The 23,619-nt window shown below is 42.9% G+C and overlaps 1 protein-coding gene across 2 annotated transcripts in view; it reads right to left on the bottom strand.

Annotated features, from left to right (window-relative positions):
* Positions 1-23,619, bottom strand: part of AFF1 (AF4/FMR2 family member 1) — a 90,794-nt gene that overhangs the window by 17,716 nt on the left and 49,459 nt on the right. Inside the window, exons 4-11 of one of the 2 annotated variants that reach the window (XM_030450410.1) lie at positions 17,405-17,449; positions 13,931-14,017; positions 13,275-13,311; positions 12,846-12,897; positions 7,828-7,882; positions 7,661-7,698; positions 6,083-6,233; positions 2,599-3,498 (exon numbers count right to left, since the gene is read on the bottom strand). In XM_030450410.1, coding sequence (XP_030306270.1) covers positions 2,599-3,498; positions 6,083-6,233; positions 7,661-7,698; positions 7,828-7,882; positions 12,846-12,897; positions 13,275-13,311; positions 13,931-14,017; positions 17,405-17,449 — 1,365 coding nt within the window. The remainder of the gene's footprint in view (positions 1-2,598; positions 3,499-6,082; positions 6,234-7,660; positions 7,699-7,827; positions 7,883-12,845; positions 12,898-13,274; positions 13,312-13,930; positions 14,018-17,404; positions 17,450-23,619) is intronic. The other variant, XM_030450411.1, reaches the window with a different exon arrangement.

Raw genomic sequence — 23,619 nt, forward strand, 5'->3', positions numbered from 1 at the left:
GCTGCAGGTGCACATTGGTGGCTCATGCTGAGTTTCTGCTTCACCACCACCCCCAAGTCCTTGTCCTCAGAGCTGTCTTCAATCCTTTCTCCTCCCAACCTGTATTGATGCATGGGATTGCCTCAGCCAAGGTCAGGGTAATAAGATATCGGAAATGACAAAAAGAAACCCAGACCACAGCAGATCAAGATTTCAGTATATAAAATGAGATTATTTTGTAGTGGTTGGGATAGAACTGCTAAAACCTCTTGTTGCTGATAGTAATCAACACTAAGGTACTTCCATTGCTTAAAATAAGCATTTCATCTGTTCTAGATGGTTTCCCCCCCCCCACACTCAGTACTAACATACAGAAATGTATTCAGATTCCCACTGGCAAAGTCATGAACTGCAAGCAACTGCGTTTTGTGATACTCCTTACTGAAGGGAAGGAAAAAACTTTTCACAGCAGTTAGATCACTCAGATGCCCCAGATGTACATGGGTGTTTTTATTTTATTTTATTAACAAGAATCTGATATAGGAGAAATTTTGAACGCTCAGTTAAAATTGCTGCTACTGTTCTCCAGAATAGGAACCATTAAGATATAGAGGTATTAAGCAATACCTTTTACTGCACTCCACAGATCTCACAATACAAATCCTGCAAATCATCAGCTCATCTGAATTGAAAACTTCAGAATCATTTGATACACAGGAAGAAGATGTACAAGTAATAGCACTTACTCATCAACATTACCTATAGTGTGCCTGGTGACAGCCCAAAGCACTCAAGGACTTTCTGTCTCTCCCAAGAGTACAACCAGGTTTATGTCACTGTGATGGAGCTCAGTGGGTTGAGCTCAGGGCAGACTCTACCTCTGGCAGTGTGGTCAGGACAAGGCTCCAGCACCTAGATCATGTCCTTAAACTGTTTCTCAGGTTGAGCTCCCCAGCTACTACAAAAGATGTCTGATGCTACCTGACCTAGCTCCAAGAACACTGATGCATGCTGACATAATACAGAGAGGAAGGCTTTGAGATGGGTTCTCCTGCAGTCAGACACTCAGACTGCAAAGGAAGATATGTCTGTCTAACATCAAATAGCTTCTCTCTTGGGTCCTTGAGAGACAGAAGGAGAAGTGACAGATCTGTTTACCTTTCTCCTGCTTCTCTGCAACAGAGCAACTGACAGGGTCTCAAGTTTCTTCACCATTTCCCTGCTCTTCCGAATTTTTCCCCACCACTATGGGAAGTTCAGAAACCAAGACTAAATGAAACCCATGTGGGAACCAGGGTTTACCCTTACACACTAAGCCACCTGCTCTGTATGAGGAGGACCAAAAAAGTATACGGGCACTGAAATAACCACAGTGAATACCCACTCACTGTTAAGAACTGAAGCCAACTCTTTGTGCAGCTGAACCCCCTTGAGAGTCAGCTTCCAGAAAACCACTTGTGAACAACTAACATGTTTAACAAGTTATTTATTTAACAAGTTAAATAAAGAGCCTTCCTGTAATTCAAGGGAAAGCAACTATCACACCTTAATCGCACATGTTTGGAAAAGACCTTTGAGATAATTGATTCCAACCATAAAACTAACACTGCCAAGCCCACCACTACACCAAGTCCCTAAGCACCACTGAAGGACTCTGCAAAGACATCTCTGAAAAGCTCCTAACTGGACACATGCATCTCTTAAGCATTAGCATTGCTGCTAGCACCACAACAGATCCAGGGAAAACCCAAGAAGATTTCTACATACTTATCCAAGTGCTGAGATCCAAATCAGGGTTTAGTGATGGTTGTTATTATCCATGAACTGGGCTCAGTTAATAGTCTGCATTTATGGAAAAAGAAGAAGCACAGGGCTGCTGCCATCACCCCAAATCATAAGACAAATCACACCTGCAGCATTTGTTCCCCTTTGTGTAAGCAAGCAATCACAACTGCTTCATGGAAGTAAATTAATCCACACAGGAGAAGATGACACTAAGCAGACTAAGACTGCATGGCTGCACGCAGAAGGTGCATACAGGGGCAAGACTGAAAACTGTAGAGTGGTTTGGGTCAGTCCTCCCTCTGGGCATGCCCCCAAACTACAGGCAAGATGCTGTCCCACAACAGACACCAAGTGGACAGCAGAGATGTCTGCATGGCCTGGGAGGTGCTCCAGAGACTGTGCTGCTTTTAAACAGATTGCAGAGGGAGGGGGCACTGCAGCCCTAGAGCTCTGCTTGGGTTGAAAGCTGGAGAAACCCACAAATGCTATGAGGGGGCTGGGCAGCCACATGCCGATCCAGTCCACTGCAAAAACCACCTCTGACATAGGGTGTTTGGGGTTTTCTTGGCTGAGAAAACCAGCACTTCAAGAAAATAGCAAAATATGTTTTAAAACACCACAGCTCACAGGGCTTTTCATTTGCTCAGCAGGAGATTTATGAATAACAAGAAACATCTGTGGAGAGTTTTGATATACATTTCCTTTAGATGTTTCATAACACCTTTGTAGGAGGAGCATTAATGAATCCATCCTCACCTACGCAGAAATTAACTCTTCACATGGGTTTTTAAAATATAACTTTGAACCTTGTACAAACCCACCTCCACATCTTACCTTCCTCTTCTGCATGGACTTGTCAGTAGTGTCTGCAGTTTTCCTCTCCAAGTCTTGCTTCCTTGCACTGGAGAGTTTCTTGGCCTCTGCTCTCTTCTGGTGACTGCCTTTCCCAGGGGGTTGGGGGACTCTTGACAGGAGAGGGAGATCTATTTTCACCATGAGGGACAGAGGGGAAGGGGTGTCCCTCGCTGGTGAGAGCAACTTCTCCCAGCGAGGCAAGGGAAGCTTCTCCTTGTGAAGATCCTCTCTGGCTGCTACAGTGGTCCTGGGGCTGCTGCTCCTGGTGGGGGGTGTACCCTGGCCTTGAGAAAGGGGACTGAGAGCAAGATGCTCCTGGGCACCATCTCTCATGAGTTTGGGGTTCAACAAAGGTTTGGCGACAGCCTGGTGGGAGCTCTTGTGCTTTCTGCTCTCAGGGGGCTCCTGCAGCGCTGGTTTCGGGTCTTTTCTGTCACTGCGTTTGGGCTTCCCTTTCGTTTTGACTTTTGGCTTGTCTCTTGAAGACTTGTCTCTGACCTGGAAAGGATCAGGGTCAGTCTCTACCTTCAGGCCTCCCTTAGAGCCCTTGTGCACTGTAGCCTTGCCAGGCCGTTTGATGGCCACGGTATGCCTGGGCAAGGGCTCGTTAGTGTGGACAGGAGACCTCTGGCAGCTGCATTTGGTTGGAAGATGAGCATCCTGAGGAGCCCTGGCTGCTCGGATGGAGCTCTTGTGATGAGGCTCCCTCAGCTCAGCATACTGGGAGAAATTGCTGCTGACATCCTGTCCCTCCTCCTTGCCCTCCTCACATCCATCCCCGTGGGCAATTTCACTGAGACTCTCTGTTGGTACTGCTGGTGGGTTCACCTTGGTCAGCCAGTTGTCAAGCTGCCACTTATTAGAAGTTGGTGGATCAGGCTGCAGGCAGAAAGAGAAATGCAAGGCTGATGCCTTTATGGGCTACTTCCATCCTAGCACATCTTACCAGTATCCAGCAAAATTTCCCTTTGAAAGTGAAGCACTGAGTGGGGATGCTTCAGCATGTGCACACACACTCCAGAAACACCACCCTTTGTTTTGCACAGATCAGTCAAATGTGTTGCACAGCACTCCTGGACTCTGCTAGCCATGCCTGTCACTCAGTAAAAGACCAGACTGCCTGAAAGTGCCATCCTAGTTTGCCAATAAGCAACATCATTGCACTGTGGGCCAACATATAGAAACAGCAGCACTTGGAAAAACAGATCAGGTGCTGTTCTTTCAAGGCATCTGGAAAGTTATCTGCACACAACACTGCTTTCAAAATGGATGAGAAGATGGGCCAGCTACCATACCTCATCAAAGTCTGGCAGGTATGCTGTCAGACTCCTGTGGTTTAACCAAAAGAAAAAGCATTTACCAAATGAAATTGCATGGCGAGTGTATCAAGTCCAGCCTCTGCTGTCCTCTGCCTACACAGCCCAGTACCCATCTCTCTCTAGGCCAAGCAAAACAGAAGCAAAAACCAAGGTCTGCAGGCCTCTGAAGTCACAGTCAGGTTAACAATACGGTTGTTCCAAGCCCTGCCTAATAGTCTGACAAGTCACAAGAAAAGCAAATCCAAATTTCCCTAAAACTGACAACAGAAGATGCAAATCACAGGAGAGATTCTCTTGGGGTCCGTTTTGAAAATATCTGTCACTACATTTGTGTCAGCATCACTCAAATGTGTGCAGGTCATTACCTGGACATCAGCTGAGGACTCCTGCCCTCATTGATTCACCCCAGTCACAACTCAACCTCCTGACAAGAGCCATAACTCTTCCTCAGAAAGAGCAACCACATGAAAGGTTTTCAAAGACAAATTCCTTTTGCCATGTTTTTCTTCTTTACCCAGGCTCAACTCACTGTAGAACATGTGGATAAACAAGACATGCCTTCAGCCGTGTTTGAGTGAGCCAATCTACAAACCCAGTCTAAAAAGGTTTGGTTTTACAATGGGTTTGTACGTAAAACTAAACAATAAATTCCATTATACTTTTCAGATAACACAAATCCACCTTATTTTCATTAGAATTTTAAGTTATTAGCCACTGAAGACCATTTCCTCCCATGTCCCCCCAAACAGTATTAAAACATGGCCAAAAGCTTTTGTTTATAAAAAAACAGTTGTTGTTGTCAGCTATCAGACAGGGGTGTACTCTGATCCTTTTCTACAACTTCTACCGTGGGTTATCTTGTTTGGGTCAGCACCATCACATGGGTGTTGATCACATTTTTCAAAGGAACTATTGCCTACAGGTCTGTGCTTTGGCATGTGAAAAACTGACAATAAACAAATGGGCCACATGCACTAACTTGCTCCTTAAGCACCACAGATGAACACTGTGCTGAACAGAAAAAGATAAAATGTTTTCCTGGTTTTACTGTTATTGTTTCATTAAGGCTGTTTTTATTTCTTCCAGCCTGTCTCTCCCCCTTTTCTCTTTCCTTTCCCAGGCAGGGTTAAAATGGCAAATTTCTAGGAGTTCACTGGAGTGAGAAGGCTCTTACAACCTAGTCTTTTCAAGACAAAACAGGTAGGATTTCTTAAAAGAGAAGTATAACATTTCCTTCCAAAGACCTACATTACAGAGGGCAAAGTCGGTAACTGAACTGCTGGATGATAAAGCTTATTAGGTGTGAGATGAAAAAATATTTCTCCTTCCAAAGCTTGTTTTCTGCACATAAAATTCTCCCTGTTCATGTGCTCCTAAGGTAAAAGTAAGGACAGACAGGATGGAGGTGAGGAAGAAATCAACTACAAGGTTTCTGAGCTTTGTGTGAATACCTCAAAAACTGTCAGCAGATTGGTTTACATCAGCTGTGATCCATAGGATATAACCCTGCTCTTCGCACTGGCCTGAGAATCTTTTGCAAGCTAGAGGAACCATTTGAAACCATGGGACACGAGCACTTCTGCAGCAGATTTGTACAAAATGCATGGTGTCAATTATAAAACTTTTAGGCACTGTCTTCTGTTTGATCTGCCTTTCCCAATAGAAGCTTCAGAAATTTCAGGGTAGCACTATCCAAGCCAAATTCAACAGAAGCAAGCCTAAGCACATTCCAGCCCTTCCTGCAGGTCTGATCACTTCAGTTGCTTCAACAACTCCTTCTACTGTATCAGGGTCTCACTCTGAAGCAGCCCACAGCCTCAGCACCCAGAAAAGTTGTATGTGTAGAGATAGGCTCCAAACACCCCAGACAAGCCATGTTCTTCATCTGTGCCTTGCCAGTGAAGGCACTAATTTGTCCAGGAGTCAATCACCTCAAGGACAGGCACATAAAACTCCTCATTTAATTGACAAAATCTTGAAGGGAAGCAAAGAGCAAGGAAAGTCTGATAATGCACCAAAGATGTCAAGGAGACACCTGAACGATGACCAGAGTCCAGGTCTTCTGTCTCAATTGCATTCAGACAGCAGAAAGTCTGAGGACAGGAGACTGCATTAAGCAGCCTCTACATTTTATTTGTATTCACCTCAGGTGCTGATGCTCTCAGAGGGTTGTTTTCTTCACTGTCACTGGAGTTGCTCTCTGTCTCTGAGTCTGAAGAGCTGTCTGAGTCACTGGTGCTCCCTGACTCCGGGCTGCTGGAATGTGCTGATCCCACACTCTGGGACTGTAGGTCGCTGCAAGGCCACCATGAGATAAAATTAAAAAGCAGTATGGATGAAGGCTACTCAAAAATAAACCTGAAACCCCGAGTTTTGGCACCAAGAGGAAAGGGAAGAAAGTCAAAAGAACACATTGCCATACTCAGAAGATAAAGCACCAGAATGAAAAAACCTCTGGAGATAATAAAACCTACAACTCCAACCTAGTCAGGCAAATATGTAAGCAGGACAATGATTGCTAGAATATGAAGCTGCATTTAGCAAACCCAATTTAAAAAAAACCAACCAAAACAGACACATGCTCTTCTTATAGCCCAAATACTCAAAAAATTCCTATAAAAGCTAACAAGACAGAAACATACATTCCAGGATAGTTTATTTTTGTATTCTCCTCTAAATTTTTGTTTTTTCACCTGTGTCACTTGGTCTGTAGGCTGTGGCCATTTCATTAGCAGCCACATCGAGCAGCAGGATTCTTTGCAACACCCTCCCCTACTCAAAGGTATTTTCCTCCAGCACTTAAAAGGGATTAGGTAGAACTGGGAGAGCCATGACTTTTATGCACAGCTTCTTTTTGGTTTGAAATGGGCTTATGAAATAAAAATGTTGATTTTTTTTTTTTTTTTTTTTTACTTCGAAAATTGTTTTCCCTGTCAGTGTCAACACATTTGTATGATTCGGAGGCAAGATCCTTGCTGATCCAGACTGATATCATGAAAACACTATTTCAAGAGCTTGCAGAGATGCAGATCATGCCAAGAATTGGCGTGCCCTTCTGCAAGGCTGATTTTGTAGACCATTACCCTGTGCATGAAAATATAGGTATCAAGCCAAAAACATAAGTAGTTTTTCTCCTGTATGTAAAATTCTGGGCTTCTCCATCTTTCTTCTGCAAATGCTGGCACATGGATGTTCAGCCTGCATTGAATATCGCTTCTGGCTAACAATACCTGGCAGGAATTGCTTACAATCAGCTACCTTATCAAGATGAGCAGAAGCAGCCTCAAGAAGTCTACCTAACCCTTTTCTGTTTTCACCCTCTTGGCTGTTTTGGGCTTCCTTTTCAACTAAAACTGGACTTACACTTCACCCATCACTAACACAACTGAAAATCCCAATGGTTCCAGTGCAACTTACACATACACTGGTGGAAGGGAAGAGAAGGAAAGAAGGAAACAGTTGGGGAAATACAAGTAATTCATACAATTCAATACAATGTGTAAAAATCCAGCATGCCCAGATTATTCACTTCTAATTGGAGCTTTCTGTAAAACTCCACAGAACTAAAGCCCATTTCTAACAGCAGCTTCAGGAAGCTAGAAACAAAAGCCTTTATCTACAGGAGAGACCAGGAAACCTTATCCATCTACCCCCAATACATAGATTAGTTTGGGTTTTCCTCTGTATTTGGTCAAACTAGTAATTTGAGAAGAAACCTGTACCTTGGAAGACCAAGTGAAGAAGCTGTCTTTTCAACAACCTGTTTTGTTCACAAAAAACAAAGAGGAGAGGGGGAGGAAAGGTTAGCTTCAGGAACTCAGAACAACATAAGTCATGATGATGTAGAGGGATTTCTGTGTGCCTAGTGTATAAAACATCTAAAACTGACTTGGTCGTCACCACTCTCTTCACTATCACTGAGCTGCAGGTCGTCCTGGAGCATTCTGAAAGACAACCAGAAAATAAGTATCAGCCAAGGCAGGCACATTTTCAAGCAGCAGACACTGAAGAAGACTTAGTTCTTGACAAAACAAACCAACATCCCATATCCTTTCTGAACATTTGGCATGCTCAATCTGCTACACCCTGTAATTACCTGAATGAATGATCAAATTGTAACACACAACCTGGGCATTTTATTGTGCTTTGCAACTCAGCTCAGGACCTTTGGTAAGGGAAGTCAGTAGCACTGGCTGCCATCTACAGACAACAAAGTTCTTTGAGGGGAATGCTCCTCAGCAAAGGCTACCTAGCACACTAACACTGCCACCAGAGGTAGCCTGGCACACTAACGTAGCAGGGTGGAACAGAAGGGGTCTGATCCTTGTACAGCAAGAGTCTCGCATGCTATTAGCCTGCACTGATTCTCCAAGTGGCAGAAGGTATCTCCTTTGCACCAGCAGCTGTGCATGTAAATGCTCTCTGCTCTCAGGGGCTGTGAATATTTCTTCTGTCACAGGGGTTCTCTTTTTGCTGCTGAAGTCTCCTATCACACATACATAGTAAACACGAAGGTCAAGACTCTCTCTTTTTTCTTCTCTTCATGGTGAACTTCACCATTTTACACATCTCAGCAGTAACTGGAACATCAAGAAGTTTAGATAAGCACAGTACTTCACCAGTGTGGAGGCATAAACTCTTCAGTATTGCTAGACAGCAGGCTGCCTGCACATGTTTCCACAAGCCTAATGCAGTGCTTTGCAAGTGTGGTGGTAACTACTTTTTATGATTTCAGTGCATTACCAAGGTCCTCAAAAGGCTGCCAGGGAAAGATTGGTGAGAAGGGAGCCAAAGTTCCCCCAAATGGTTACTCCTCTCTTTGACAATCACATAGGTATCCAGAAAGGAGCTGGAAAAAAGGCAAAACTCTTGCGACTCAAAACTACAGAGATTCAAATCTTGAAACTAGCTGGACTTTTCAGCCCTAAGAATTACACACGTGTCATCCCAAAAATGAGATAAAAAGCTAGGGAAATGAGCAAAGAATTTTAATCAACCACATCAAAACTCTCTTTATTTCACCCTCCTTTCAAACCAAAGGCTCCCTGTGACAAATTTTTCTTATGGCCAAATAAAAAAATAAGGTTCCAACTCCTTGTGACAATACATTTCATATCAAGAAAACAAATACGAAAGATCCCCAGTGACCCATGTCACCTTGCAAAAGGGGTGAAAGACTTAAGTGTTCCTTACACTTGTTAGGAAAAACTACACAAACCTTCACACTCCTTGAAGCCTTCATGTCAAATTATGAACAAAGCAAAATAGATTTACAGCTCTGTGGTCTGTGTACAGACCCTGAGCAGTTTGCTTTTCTGGTTCTGTGACAACAGAGGAGTAAAAACCTTGAATAAAAAAAAAAAAGTGATCCTCTTATTTAAACACTATCCCCATGAACTAGACAAATTATTTTACACTCATGACAAAGCATCTGACATGCAAAGAGCTTCATTGAAAGAACTTCATTTACTGTGAAAGCTGGCCAGAGCCTCACAGTGAACAGGTCCACTAACCAGAAGGGATGACTCTGCTCCAGTCTGAAGAGCAGAACACCCTGAAGAAAACTCAAGGGCCTACCCTGTCCCCCAGCCCCTCCCACACATCCTGCAAAGATTCTGACCCCAGAGTCCCCAGGTCCCTGTAGAAGCAGTTCTTAGAGACAAAAAGGCTCTGTCTGATGACACTCACAAAGACACATGTGCTTTCTTTGTTCATGAGTTTTGACCTTGCCATTCTCCTCTGACTATCCCCTTCCCTCTACCAGCCTCCTCTGCCTCATTTCCTCACACACCTTTCTCAGTGGGAATCACTCTCTTGCCTCTTCTTCTAAAAGCAAACACTGGAGGGAAGTGCTATGAGACCCCACCTTGGAAAACCAGATCCCTGAACTTCCTAGAGAAGGCCAACAGCCTGCAGTCCTCGTCAGTCCTGCATGTACCAACTTTGCCTCTCAGCTGGAGCCAAAGCTCAGTGCCAGTCCACTGAGACATAAAAAGGAAAAAAGACAAACAGCAACAACACAGCCACTCCCAACACTTGTGGGTAGTTTGGGTAAGTGTCTACTGGCATCTTATTGAATTATTTTAAATTCTTTTCCACCCCATTAGGAAAAGTAGTTCTTCAACAGTGATAATGAACAGCTTTCCAGGGATGCTAAAAAGTTCTAAAAGTGTTTGTTTGGGTTTTTTTGTTTTGGTTTGATTTAAAAATTGTGGACTACAGATGAATTTCCTTTAGTGGTAAGAGGATAATGGAAGCAAACACTACCTAAATCTTCTTTTAAGTATGATTTAGCTGTTTGTCATTAAAAGGACTGCCTGTTTCACCAGAGCTGCTGTTAAATAAAAGGCATCATTAAAAAAAAACAAACAAAACTTCCCCTGCAACTACTTAATTAGGATCAAGGAAGAACACCAAAACTTTAAATGAATCAGACTTCCCTAAAGAAGACAAGGTTTCCCCAACAAAAGGTTTCAAAAAATGGTTAAATAGTCTAGTTTTTAAATTTGCTTTAATAATTGTAATGCTTTGATTGCCTCTGGAGTTAGTAGATGCTGTGTTTTCATTTTCAGCTTATATACACACTGATCTCCCTACAAAGCTATTTTAAAAGAGCTCTTTTAGTCAGAGAAGCAGCACTAAAATAAATATTTCCTGCCAAACAACCCCACCAAAAGTCCAGGCTGGTACCTCACTGCCAGCTGGGTTAAAGATGCACCAGGAAGAATGAGCTTGGCATCTCCACTTTTAAACGAAGGGCTACTTCCATTCCTGCACAGCCAGGTGCTAACTTCAGGGCTGTATTCAGGAATGAAAGCCATCTGGGAAACCCTTGCATGCTCTGTGAAGCTGAGTGCTTAATTTGGGCACACAGATGCATTGGGATTTAAACCTCTAATTAACCAGAACAAACGCTGTTTGTTTTCAGCTACCCGCATGCTTTGTAGCCCAAGCTACCCGAGGCAGCTGGATTTTCAGTCACATGTGCTTGGAGCAGCAAAGAAAGCAAGCCCTGTTGTGCACATGAAAACAAAACAAACCAAGAAAGGGTGCATCAATTCAAGGGAAAGACTGAGAGGAAATTCTTGGGCAAATCTAGCTTGAGTCCATTTGGGACCTAAACCTAAGCCACTCTGTTCCTCCTGCTTCAACTCTGTTCATCAATTGTGGATATATCTGCTCCTGGTACATGAGCACTGGCTCTGAAGTGCCAGCAAGGATACTAAGCAGGGAGGGGATGTGGGTTAAGGACAGAGCTACCTACCATGCCAAATATACAAGTCTGGACCTTTGGTATAAGAAAGGAGTATCTTCAGATTCTTGTCTGCAGTAACAGTCTCCTCTCTCTGCCACCTGGACAACTGACTGAAGTGCTAGAAAGACTTTTACAAGCAGCTGAGAAAAGCTAAAATAAAGATGATCACTGCAGGGTATCTGTGGAGGAAGGCAGAGTCTGGAGCAGTTGAAACGAGTCCTTTTAACAGTGCACTGAATGTTTCCAGAAATCATTCAGGAGCAGCAAGCTGGGGTAGAGGATGAAGAAGCAAACTCAAGAGTGGATTAAGGGAATAGAGAGCTGCTCAGGAAGACTCCCATACTCCCAGCCAGTGAGTGCTTTTTTGAGGGATGCTGAAACAGCATAGAAAAGGTTGTTTTACAGATCTTACTGCAAAATTCTACAATCTCAACCAAGATGGAGAGATGCTCTTCCTCTTACTTGTGACTAGCCCAGTTTTGTTTTGTTTTAAATTAAAATGTTCACAATAAAGAAAAGAAAACAAGTGGAAGAAGCTTTGTTGTCTGTAGTTTGCAGCCGCCTATGGAACATGAGGTCTCTCTATGCCACAAGAACTGACAGGCATTTAATGATTTGGCAATTGCCTTGCACTCAGACCCCTTAGCCTTCTAGACATGGAAAGATTTCTATTTATTACTTGAGGCTCAGAATCTATCAGTGCTGCCATCTGCTCAGGTTAATCTAGAAAGACTGATCAGCCCACACAAAATCACTTTCAAGCAATTCCTGTAATTAACCTATTTAATAGAAAATTATTTTCACCTGCAGAGACAGTACCAAGTTATTTTATGCACCAAATTAAGCTTTTTTTAAATTGGAGCAATTAATTTACTATCTGGCATTTCTACTTAGCCTTGCAAACTGTGGTAGTGATTATGGATAAGCAAGTTAAATGAGACTGTAATTGTTAGAAGCAATAGGGAAAAAAAGAAAAATGTAAATGTAAAGAAAAGTAGTAATACAAAAGTACTGCTTTTAAAAGCTGCAGAAATTTAACCTTCACCCCACCTAGCAACTTACTTAAATTATTAGAATATAAATTAAGGTTTTTAGAACGCCCACATGAATGGGGCTCTTTGCTTGTTTATTTGTATTTTTAAAATACAAATAAAATTAAGACAACACTTTTTAGAAAACTTCTCCTTGGCCAGTTCCAGAAAGTTACACCATACAACTGCTTTAACATTTCACTGCTGGTTTTCATAGCTGTTGCTTCACTAGCAAGCCCCCACAGCTTCAAAATGATACACAGAATAGATCAGATTCCAAGTTTGTATCCCCTAAACTTTATGTCAGTTGAACACATTATTAGTGGTTTGAATAGCACTAATTGTGACAAGATGTTAAGTATCCACAGACTAAAAGGGCAAAAATCAATCTGGTGCATTAATAATTGGGGGTTTCCCTTCAGTTTCGTTGTTTTTAACATCATAATCATGAAATAGTAATGTTTCTGTTGGTGAAAATTCTCTGCTCTTGTATTTTCTGAGAAAAAATATCCTGATAAACCCTTGATTCTTCAGAACCATCAAGTAAACCAAATTTTAATTCAGGCCAGGTTCTTTTAAGTAACTGCACAGTAAAGATGGGAACTGTATCTGGTTACTTACGATGTTCTTGGCTGAAAACCAGGCAATGTTTTTGAAGGTGCATCATATTGTTCTGTAAATCAAAAGCAAATCAGTTGGTTTTATTTGCCTCACTTTTAGCTTATTTTACCCCCTGGGCCCTGAGCACCAGATTAGAAAGTCACTTTCTTCCAGGACTCAGCTGTCTGTTTGCCATTGAGATTATTCATCAGTCCCAATGGGGTTTCTTAAAGAAATATTGTTTGTTCTCTACTAAGAATTTCTGCCTTAATTTCTAGGGGATGAATGTATAAAATCTCTTAAGCACTTTCTAAATTCATCACTGTTTAACAAAGCACAGAAAACTCTGCTCCTTAATCAGTGTAAATATTTTATGTTCTCCTCAATCTATAACACACAAAACCACCTGTCAATACACACTTAGTGTGTTTTCTTTGGATTTCTACTTACTTTGAGTGTGTGCTACAGATCCAACATACTGTGATTCCTAGAACGAAAGGACAAAGTGCAAACTGAGAATAAAATAAAACAGCTCTCTCAACAGCAACATATTGATAACTTGGTTTTCATGTGTAACTGTAACAAATACTTTGAGTAACTTGTCAAAGTACAACTCTGAAGTGGCCAACACCTTAAGCTGGCCTGTTGTGGCTTAGCAGGGGCAGAAATGCTACATTCTACTGCCACCAAAAATACTTTGCCAGCACATTAGTGGCATGTGCATTTTTTAAGAAATAAAAAAAAAATTAAAATGTGTAAATTATTGAAATATTATTCATATCCACCTTTATCTCAAACTCTAAAAATACAAAGCTTGCTGAAAAAATAAAAAAGAGGAAACAATTACATTACCAAATAGGCCACTCAAAAAAAGCTACTCAGAAGCACAATCTGATCCAATTCACAGCAAAAAAAATGTGTTGCAAGCAACTGCTACGCAGTTCAAAATTAACTGTGCTTTAATTTATCTGACTTCTTCTAAAGGTAATGTCTTCCTGACAGCCTTCATCTATGAAAGGGGGCCAAAATCATATAGTAACACATTTAAGAGCTGAAGAGCTCTTTTATAATTTATCACAAGCCCTGGCAAAAAGAGAGTGTTTTACCTTTGTTGGAAATGGAAATTTGGAAGGCTCTGCTGTATTAGGTGTATGAATAGCTGTCAGGGGAGGTGGCCATGAGTGGGTCATTTCCTGGAAAAAGATTGAGAGAAGCAGCTTAAAGTATTTCTGCTGATAAGCAGGTGAAGTTCTTCGCATAAGATGTTCTGCTGGATCTACCAAATAAAGTCCTTTTAGACCTGATCATAAACCCAAGAGACAGCCCTGCAGCAAGAAGCTCTCCTTGGAGGCAGACAGTGAGGAGCTCCTCCTCTCCTCTGAGCACACTTGCATTGGCCAACTCACAGGAACCTCACCAAGGAAACTTGTGGAGAGTTAAGTATTCACTGTGTTTGCAAGGGTCAGGCCTCAGCATTACAGCCAGCACAGGTAACGTCAGCCAAAGTAAATAAAATTTGTCTATGAGCAGTTGTGGGGCTTTGCAAAATGCAGCACCTGATGATTATGGAAGTTTTTGCATCCCTTCACAGAAACAGCAATCTGAAAGGCTTTATGTAACTCAAGATCAGCCAGAGGGCTCTGACTGTGAGCCATTTCCCCTGCCAGTGTTTCCCCATGCCTGAAATTCTGCTTTTTGCAAGAAGTCTTTGATGCAGAGCTTCAGGACATGGTTTCAAACCAAAAAAAGGAGACTGCCTGATGTGCTACATCTTTAGGAATCCTTCTGCCCTGTTCACCTTCCCTTACTCTCACACACCATCAAGACCAGCTACCACCTTGTGGGTTGAGCTGTGGTCCAGGTGAAAGCAGAGCATGAACACCACAGTCATGGGAGAGGGCTCAACAGGCAACAACAACTTCAACCTGCCTCTTCTGGCACCACAGCTTGGCCCAGAAGAGCATTCTAAAGCCTTGGCTTGCACTGCAACAAGCACACTTGATAAGACCAGCACAGAAGAGGGTATCTGCCTTGTACCTACACTGAAGACAGACCGAGAGTTGGGGTTATTCATCCTGGAGAGCAGAAGGCTCCAAGGAGACCTTATTGGAGACTTCCAGTGTCTGAAGGGGGCTACAAGAAAGCCGCTGAGAGACTTTTTAGGATGCCAGGTAGTGATAGGACATGGGGGAATGGATTCAAACTAGAGGAGGGGAGATTTAGATTGGATGTTAGGAAGAAGTTCTTCACCATGAGGGTGGCGAGACACTGGCACAGGTTGCCCAGAGAGGTGGTGGAAGCCCCATGCCTGGAAGTTTTTAAGGCCAGGCTGGACAGGGCTCTGAGCAACCTTATCTGGAGGGAGGTGTCCCTGCCCATGACAGGGGGGTTGGAACTGGATAATCTTAGAGGTCCCTTCCAACCCTGAAAATTCTATGATTCTAAAATAATGGGAGTTAATTTAGATGAGGCTTTTGGGGAACTTTGGCTCAGAAATTCAGAACCATCTTGTTGAAATCACGTAAGACAAGACTCTTCTTGGCCCCTAAATACTTGAGTTTCAAATCCTGAAGAGCTTAATAATCACTAAGTGAATCCTTATGGCCTGCCACCCTCACTACCTTGGCAGGAATAGTTATCTTAGGTCTTCCCCTCTGGCCCAACACAACCTCTGCACTCAAGGAGTACACCCACCATCCCCATCCAGAGTGGCTGTAACCACAACTGTTCCATGCCAGCTTCCTGAAGAAAGCAGCACACAGAGTAACACAATACACAATTTTGCCCAGCTCAGAAACTTAATTCCTAAGTTGAAGCTGAATGGATCTCATGACAAGCATGCACTCACTGATTGCTCAGGGTCTTAAAAGAAATTAACGAGGTACCTGTCAGCACAAAGTATGTTTTCGTACTTTTGGCATCAAGAAGACTGAAGTGTGAAAATTTCTGTGTCTCAATTTGCAAGTGCCACCTTTTCATCAAGGCACAAATATGAAAGTTCAGAAGTGTTTCTAGTTTCCTTATCTATTATGAATGCAAAGACTTAGCAGGGAATGAACCCACATTGTCTTCTGCTCTATAAGCAGGGATCAGAGTAATCTACAAGGGTGCAAGACCCAGAAGCAGCCTACAACTAAAAACCATGTGACTGCATGGTTACCACCCTTGCCTTCTCTTTGGTTTAGTTCATTGCTCACTTTATTCACTAGTCATGCAATGTTTCAACAGAGGATAAACTTCGCAATATACTGCACTGACTCTTCATGTATTTGTACATACTTCCCTGTGGTTGCTACAAAAGTAGTGTTATACAAGAAAACTGGATGCCTTGTGAAACAAAAGGATGCAGTACTTCCAGGCAGAGTCCTCGTGTTGCAACACCAACCAGCACACAGGAGCTAGTGAGTGCACAGCTATCTTTAATCCAAAATGCTGCCCCAACAACAGCTTCCTGAGAGCAATAAGGGCATCAGGATTTTGTGACCTGAAGCAACAGCGACATCAGTGAATCACAGAAACCAACACCTTCATTAGGACTTAAGTGTCTCAGAATAATATTTGGTATCAAGGAACTGTCTTCTCAGTATCAGCATGACTGGCTTGCAGATCACAGTGCATTTTCACATCATAGACAGTGAATGGGTGACATACACTCATCAGTAAGCAGCGACACCCTCAACTAAATCAGGTTGGTCAGAGCCTCCTCAAGCCTCACCTTGAATACCTCCAGGGTATGGCCTCGACCATCTCCCTGGGCAACATGTTCCAGTTTTCTGTTCCCCTCATGGTAAAGATTTTTTTTCCTAACATCCAATCTAAATCTGCTTTTCTCTAATTTAAAACCATTGCCCCTCATCCTCTCACTCCAGGCCCTTGCACACAGTCCCTCTCCAGCCTTCCTGTATCACCTTCAGGTACTGGAAGGTCCCTATTAGGTCTCCTGGAGCCTTCTCTTCTCCAGACTGAACAACCCCAGCTCCCTCAGCCTGGCTTTGTAGGAGAGGTGTTCCAGCCCCCTGATCATTTTCACCACCAAAGCTACTGGGAGTCTGTGCACTGCTCCCAGATCCAGCCCTGACACAAGGTTACAGAGACAGTTTTCCATCAGAGCTGGCTGGACTTGACATGAATGGACTAGAATGCCAGTGAAGGAGAAACAGCCCAGCAGCAGTATCATGCCCAGGCAGGTGGGAAGGACACAGGTACATGCTTCCATGTAGGGCCATGGCTGGGGTTGCCCATGTGGAGAGGAATCAGCATGTCCATCACCTCTGGAGAAAGTGCACTCAGGAATGGCAAGCCCCTGACTTGGCAAAGGCTCTGGCTGTTTCAATTGTCAGTCTTGCTCCATGACTGCACCAGATGTATTACACTGACATACTGATAGAAAGACAAATCTTACAGTGCCAGCTGTATCCAATGCTAATTTTTATCTTAACTTCTCCACAGTGTACCACAAACCACACTTTCAGTGATTTCAACGTTGGCTGACAGAACAGAAGCAGAGAGGTAATTTTTTCCACACATACTACTTTAATGTGTGCAAAATGCAAGCAAACACTACCTGCAAGAGCACCTACCTTCAAAATCTCTTCAATGGAGCGGACATCACTGGGGAAGGTTTGCTACAACAAAAGAGAGGAAGTCAGCATGAGTTGGTGTTGTTTTTACCAACTGACATGAGACAAACAGATGCACCAAAACATTTTCTCACCAATGGTTCTATAAATTTCATAGAAGTCCATCAGAATAAAAAAACACAACCAAAACCCCCATCAGATGGGCAGTTAATAATGTGCTTCTACAAAGCCTGAAGTTTTCAAGTCTTTAGCAGAAGCACAAGATATATTCTAAGAAAGACAGAATGTCACCGAACAACACCTCTTGAAAAAATCACATTAAGAGGAACAGAGCTTATCAAACAATGGTGCACATTCAGCTTGCAAGATTCCTCGTTTCATGACTTGAGTTCTTCTATGCACCCATGTGCACCCAGCAGAAAAAAGAAGCCAGTATAAAGCCCTAAGCTTGGAGGAGGCAAAGCAGAGATGTTTTAACAGGAGGAATTGTACACCAAGTCCTTGAATGCCAGCTCTTGGACTCATGGCAATATCAACTGTCATTAAAAAATAGAAAAGCAATACAACTGTAACTTCTGCAGCTCAGAACAAAATTTTGAACATACCACCAGGTGGGAGCAATCTGGTGATTTCTGGAAAAGCCTGCAGACGACCTGGATCTGGATCAAGGGACTGCCCCTGAGCTTCCCCCCCCTCATTCTGCAGGGGTCCAGGCAGTGCCCACCACATGTTTGTCTGGCAGGGGCTCCCCAACAAAAGCAAGGTGAGGACCTCTGAAGGGCAGCCAGCTCCCTGCTGCTGTCCTAGCATTCCAGAAAGTGCGTCCTGAAGAGAACCAGGAAAGCAGCCACAGCAGCACCTGCAGCTGCCTTCAACCAAGCTCACAAGAGCCCAGGCACAGCACAGTTCTGGGGAAGAGTACAAGCCAAAGCAATGCTAATATTTGCCAGTTATATATAAAACAAAAAGTAGACACCGCAACTTGTGCAAAGAAATAAATGTGCTTTCAATGCATCAGCAAAACCACTTAGCAGCTCCTGGCAGGACACCCCCTTCAACACACACACAGCACCACACATTGGCATCATGGGGACTTCTGGAGAAAAGCAGCAGTCCCCTGACTCCCCCTGACAGAACCCCTCTGCCCCATGCCCAGGATGTGAGCAGTGGCTGCAGCAGCAGTGCCCTCTTCCTTCCAGTGCCACCAGCAGCATTAGGTGCTTGGGGTGCTCTGCAAAAGGACCTGTGCTGCTTCCACATACTGACCCACTGCCTGGCCATGGGGAACACCACCTACCTCATGTCAACAGACTGGCTTTTCATCTACTAGCAAGGCATGTATTTTGACAGTACTCATCATTTACTCATCCTTTTCTAACTGGTAGCATTACAGGAAATGGAAATTAAAAACAGCCACAGAGCTGAGTAGTTACAATGGACAAAGTGCATCCAAGACTTATAGACAAGAAATGCAATGGAAATGTCAAGCAATTGGTGCAGCTGCTGAAAGGGAAAGGCCAACATTCCTTATGCTAAAGGAAGAGGGCAGGGAGCTACAGTGCCTGATCAGAAAGCTCTTCCCGAGGACAAAGTAAATATCAAAGCAAGCAAATGCTTTCATCAAGCCAAAAAGCTTCATCCTTAGCACTCTCACAGAAAGATCACTCATTTGCTTCCTATATGCTGCACTATTTACAACGGAGGGAGCAGAGATGAGGAATGTTTTTTCCCTGCAACCTCATTTGTCTGTGTCTGCAAAGTTTGTATGGACGCAGCTCTCATTTGACAAATATTTGACTTTTTCTCAGAAAAATCACACACAAACGGCTCCTTACTTAGCTCAATCCAAACAGAAGCTGAGGTGCAGCCAGGTGAGTCACAAGAATGGAAGCAAGGGGCTAGGATCTAGGCAAGACTTGCAGAAGCACCACAGAGCAGGCAGAGAAGGTGAGCAGGGGACTTCTACCACATGGCAAAAGATGGGGATGCTTCATAACACATGGTGCCAAAAATTGATTCCTCTTGTCACCATTTTCTTCCCAGCAAGCTTAACCACCAAATATACTTCTCAGTCTAACAGGTAGTGAATAGCAGACACAGAAACTTTCATTTTGCTGTACAGAAAAGCAGTGTTCAACTAGCAGATTGATTCAGAAAGCTTCTAAGATATCCCTTGAGCATCCCACAGTAAAAACCCTTCCCATAAAACAGTTATGGAAACAAGACCCTGTCTGGACAAAGTTTTCTTCTGGACCAGTTTTCTTCTCCCATTCCAGAAATTTAAGTTTTATGAGGTGATAACTGATGACAAAAGTGGAATACAGTTAACCTGAGAATCACATATCTGCAACAATGTGGACCTCTCCTGCAGTGGTAAACACCTCATAGCCCTTCCTGAAGTTCTTGCAGACATGCCTGAAGAGGCTTAGCAGTTGATATATGTTTACACACAAGGAGTACAGTGCAATTTTCAGGAGGGTTTATTGTAATTCTGAAGAACCCTGTTCAGTGACTGACTGCTGCTCTTCACAGATCTGGAGGCCTAGCGGCAACCACTTTCTTCTCTGTGACACAGAATTTAAAGGAAAGCAAAGGATCCTTAAGTACTGTGGAAGTCTGCACTGGCAGCACAGACCCTTTTATCTGCGTGTTGTTTTTTTTAAGATACAATGTGCCCTTAAAATACGCACAGCTCTAGAGATAGAGAACATAAAGTGTAAGGGTTGTTCAGGGTTGTTTCTGTTTTACTCCTAGAGCCACTAAATTCACCAAATCACAGAATGTCAGGGGTTGGAAGGGAGCTCTAAAGATCACCAACTCCAACCCACTGCCAGAGCAGGACCATAACTAGGGCAGGTCACTCAGAAATTCATCCAGACAGGTCTCTAAAGTCTCCAGAGAAGAAGACTCCACAACCTATCTGTGGAGCCTGTTCCAGGGCTTTGAAACCCTTACAGCAAATAAATTCTTCCTCATGTTGAGGTGGAACTTCCTGTGCTCTATCTTGAATCCACTGCCCCTTATCCTATCAGAGGGCACAAGTGAGAAGAGGCTGTCCCTTCCTTCTTGACAGCCATCCCTCATATTTTACACACATTCATTAGATTCCCCTCTCAGTCTTATCCTTTCCAGACTAAAAAGCCCCAGATCTCTCAGCCTTTCCTCATAAGGCAGGTGCTCCAGTTCCTTCATCATCCTCATAGCCCTCACTTATACTCCCTCAAGTAAATCCCTGTCCCTCTTGAACTGGGGGCCCAGAGCTGGATGCCATACTCCAGGTGAGGTCCCATTAGGGAGAAGAACCTCCCTCAATCTGCTGGATGCACTCTTCTTAATGCACCCCAGGACACCATTTGCCTTCTTGTCCACAAGGGCACATTGCTATCCCATGGATAACTTGTCCACCAGGAGACTAAGGTGCTTCTCCAGGGGGCAGCTCTCTATCAGATCACCTCCTAACCTGTGCTGGTACATTTCATTATTCCTTCCCAAGTGCAGGACACTGCACTTCTTGCAGAACCTCATGAGGTTCCTCTTGGCCCAGCTCTCCAGTCTGTCCTAATCTTACTGAACGGTCACACAGACTTCAGGTCAATCAGCCACTCCTCCCAGCTTTGTGTCATCAGCAAACTTGCTGAGCAGACACTCTGTCCCATCATCAAGGTCAGTGACAAAGATTCTGAACAGGACTGGACCCAGCACTGATCCCTGGGGGACTCCACTAGTTACAGCAGCAGTGTCCAAGGCCATACATCCCTTTAAAGGAGCTGGGCATTTCTGCATGCTGAATCATTTTTTTGTTTTTTCCTTCACGTCACATCTCAGCTGCATTTCAGCCTATCAACTACCATTAAACCACAACAACCACCTGGAAAAAGGACTATCCTTGCCAGTTTTACAGAAGATTTAGGGAAAAGGAGAAAGACAATGTTGTTCAAAGAGCTAAAAAACCCTAAAGATCACTGAAATGAGATCAGCTCCATCGAGGACTGTGGGTGTTGAACATCAAATATGACATGTTGCTGTCTATCCCTGCTACCAGGTTTACAGCTTTTACAGACAACACTAACACACACACATCTAACTCAATTTAAGCCCTGTGTGTATTTGCTGGGTGACACCAATATCTGCACAATATTCAGCTAGGGTTTTTCCTCCTGACACACTTCAGACTCTGTACCAATCTGGTGATAACCTGAGTGCCATTCACAAAATGTTTTGATGGCAGAGGTCAAGCACAATCACAGGGTATGGGTGGATCTCTGGGTTTTTGTTTTGATTTTTAATGCCAATATTCCCATCCAAAGTGATGCTGCACTTCAATAAGAGGCCTCCTTCAGCAATAATACTAATTTTTGTTCCAACGAAATCTGATTTTGCTCAAGCAAAGCATGAGCATCTGTTGATGCTTAATGTGATTGTCACGGTCTCCCAAAAGGTCTTCTCAGTAGCATGATTCTCCATTTACCATCTCCCTCAGAAGACACTGATAGAGCCAGACATGCACACCCAGCCTTAAGCAGGCACATACCCAAGACTCCAGCCCAGTTCCTCTACTGGTCTGGAGAGGTTAAATGAAAGGATAAAACTTGGAAAGAAGTCTTATTCAGAAGGACAAAAAGCTACTTCAAGAGAGCAGGCATAAGAAAATGCCACCTTTGTAATTTGCAGTTCTGTTCCACAAAAATCCCAGGGAAGGGCTAGACACAGCCTGTATAACATGGCTCATGCCTGTTCTGTGACTCATAATTTAAGTTGAAAATCTGAAATTATATACATATGATAACATATGATAGGAGCAGAATTTGGACTGATGAATTTCTGTAATAAGTTTTAGATGGCTGATTTAATATACTACTTCCTAACTTGCAAGCTTAAAAAGCCAAAGAGAAGGGCTTAAAAAGGTCACAGAAATTAAACCAATTATTTCTTTGATGAGGATTCACAGACCTAATTGGCAAAACAGACATTTCATAATGTGAAGGTTAAGTTTGGTTTTAAGGTTTTTGGAACAAAATGCTGGATAAACATAAAGCCAAGGAGACTAAATTCAGAGACTACCATTAACATGACTTTTAAGTCTCTCTCAGTTACTGCCGAATAAGTAACATTAAAATGGCAAAACACTGCCACATTCTATCAGTTTTACAATTCTTGCAATATATACATTTTTCCACTTCACCAACTTGCATAACTGTCTGATGATGGCCAAGTAATATTTTGCAAAGACTTATCATCTAAAGGTTAAGACAGTCATACAAGGCAATATGCCTGAAGTACTGTTACGTAGAGCTGAAGCTGCCTGAAAAGGATTTCACTCAGACCAGTTGGTTGAACATAACTTCATCATTAATAGCTCACACCAGCATGATCCAAATCCCATATGCCTTGGTGGCTGGACAGATTCACCACTTTGAAAACCTCTGATATGCAAGTGTGTTGTCCACATGATGGTGTGGAGAGGGACATGAAATTCAGTCACTTCAGACATCACTGCTATATTTGTTTTCTTTCTGGAAAAATGCAGTTGAGGAAGTTACTTCAGAGAGATTAAGTGATTAATTCCTACAACTTCCAGCAGTTCCCTTTCTGGTCACTTACACACACACAGCACAACACTCATTTCCTTATGATTTCTTTCAGGTCTGGGAATTTTAGGGGTTGGATTTCTTTTGTTTCTCTCTTTTTCTAAAGTTCGTACAAAAAAAATGCTTCTAATAAAAGGAAAAATACGGAATTTGAGATAACACTGAGATGAGCAAATCTTTGCACTGCTGCCTGTGAGCTCTGAATAAAAAGACTGGGCAAAAACTTGGAAACAAGCTGTATCTTAAGGATGAGACCATCTCTTCCCTGACTATGCAGGAATCTTCCATTCTATGCAGGAATACTTGCAGAGGTTTAGACTTCTCTTGGTGCTATTTGTGTATTAAGCTCAAAAATGTTTATTTCAGAAAGTTACAATAAAAAGAGACTTTTATTATCTAGTCCCAAAATCTTTTTTGATGTTTTCTGTTTAAAAGCTCAAACTATACAGAACTAAATATGTCCTTAATGATGGGCTTCATAAATTATAGCTATTGATTTTAAAGGTCATTTTGTTATGCAGAACATTGCCTGTGGTTTCACTGCTACTGTAAATAATGTGCAGAGTCCTCGTAACAGCAGCTGTAGTTCTTCTAAAGAAATTCTGGCATCAGCTTCTTGAGAGTAAC

The sequence above is a fragment of the Calypte anna genome, chromosome 4B (genome assembly GCF_003957555.1).
Source record: "Calypte anna isolate BGI_N300 chromosome 4B, bCalAnn1_v1.p, whole genome shotgun sequence".
Classification (NCBI taxonomy): Eukaryota; Metazoa; Chordata; class Aves; order Apodiformes; family Trochilidae; genus Calypte; species Calypte anna.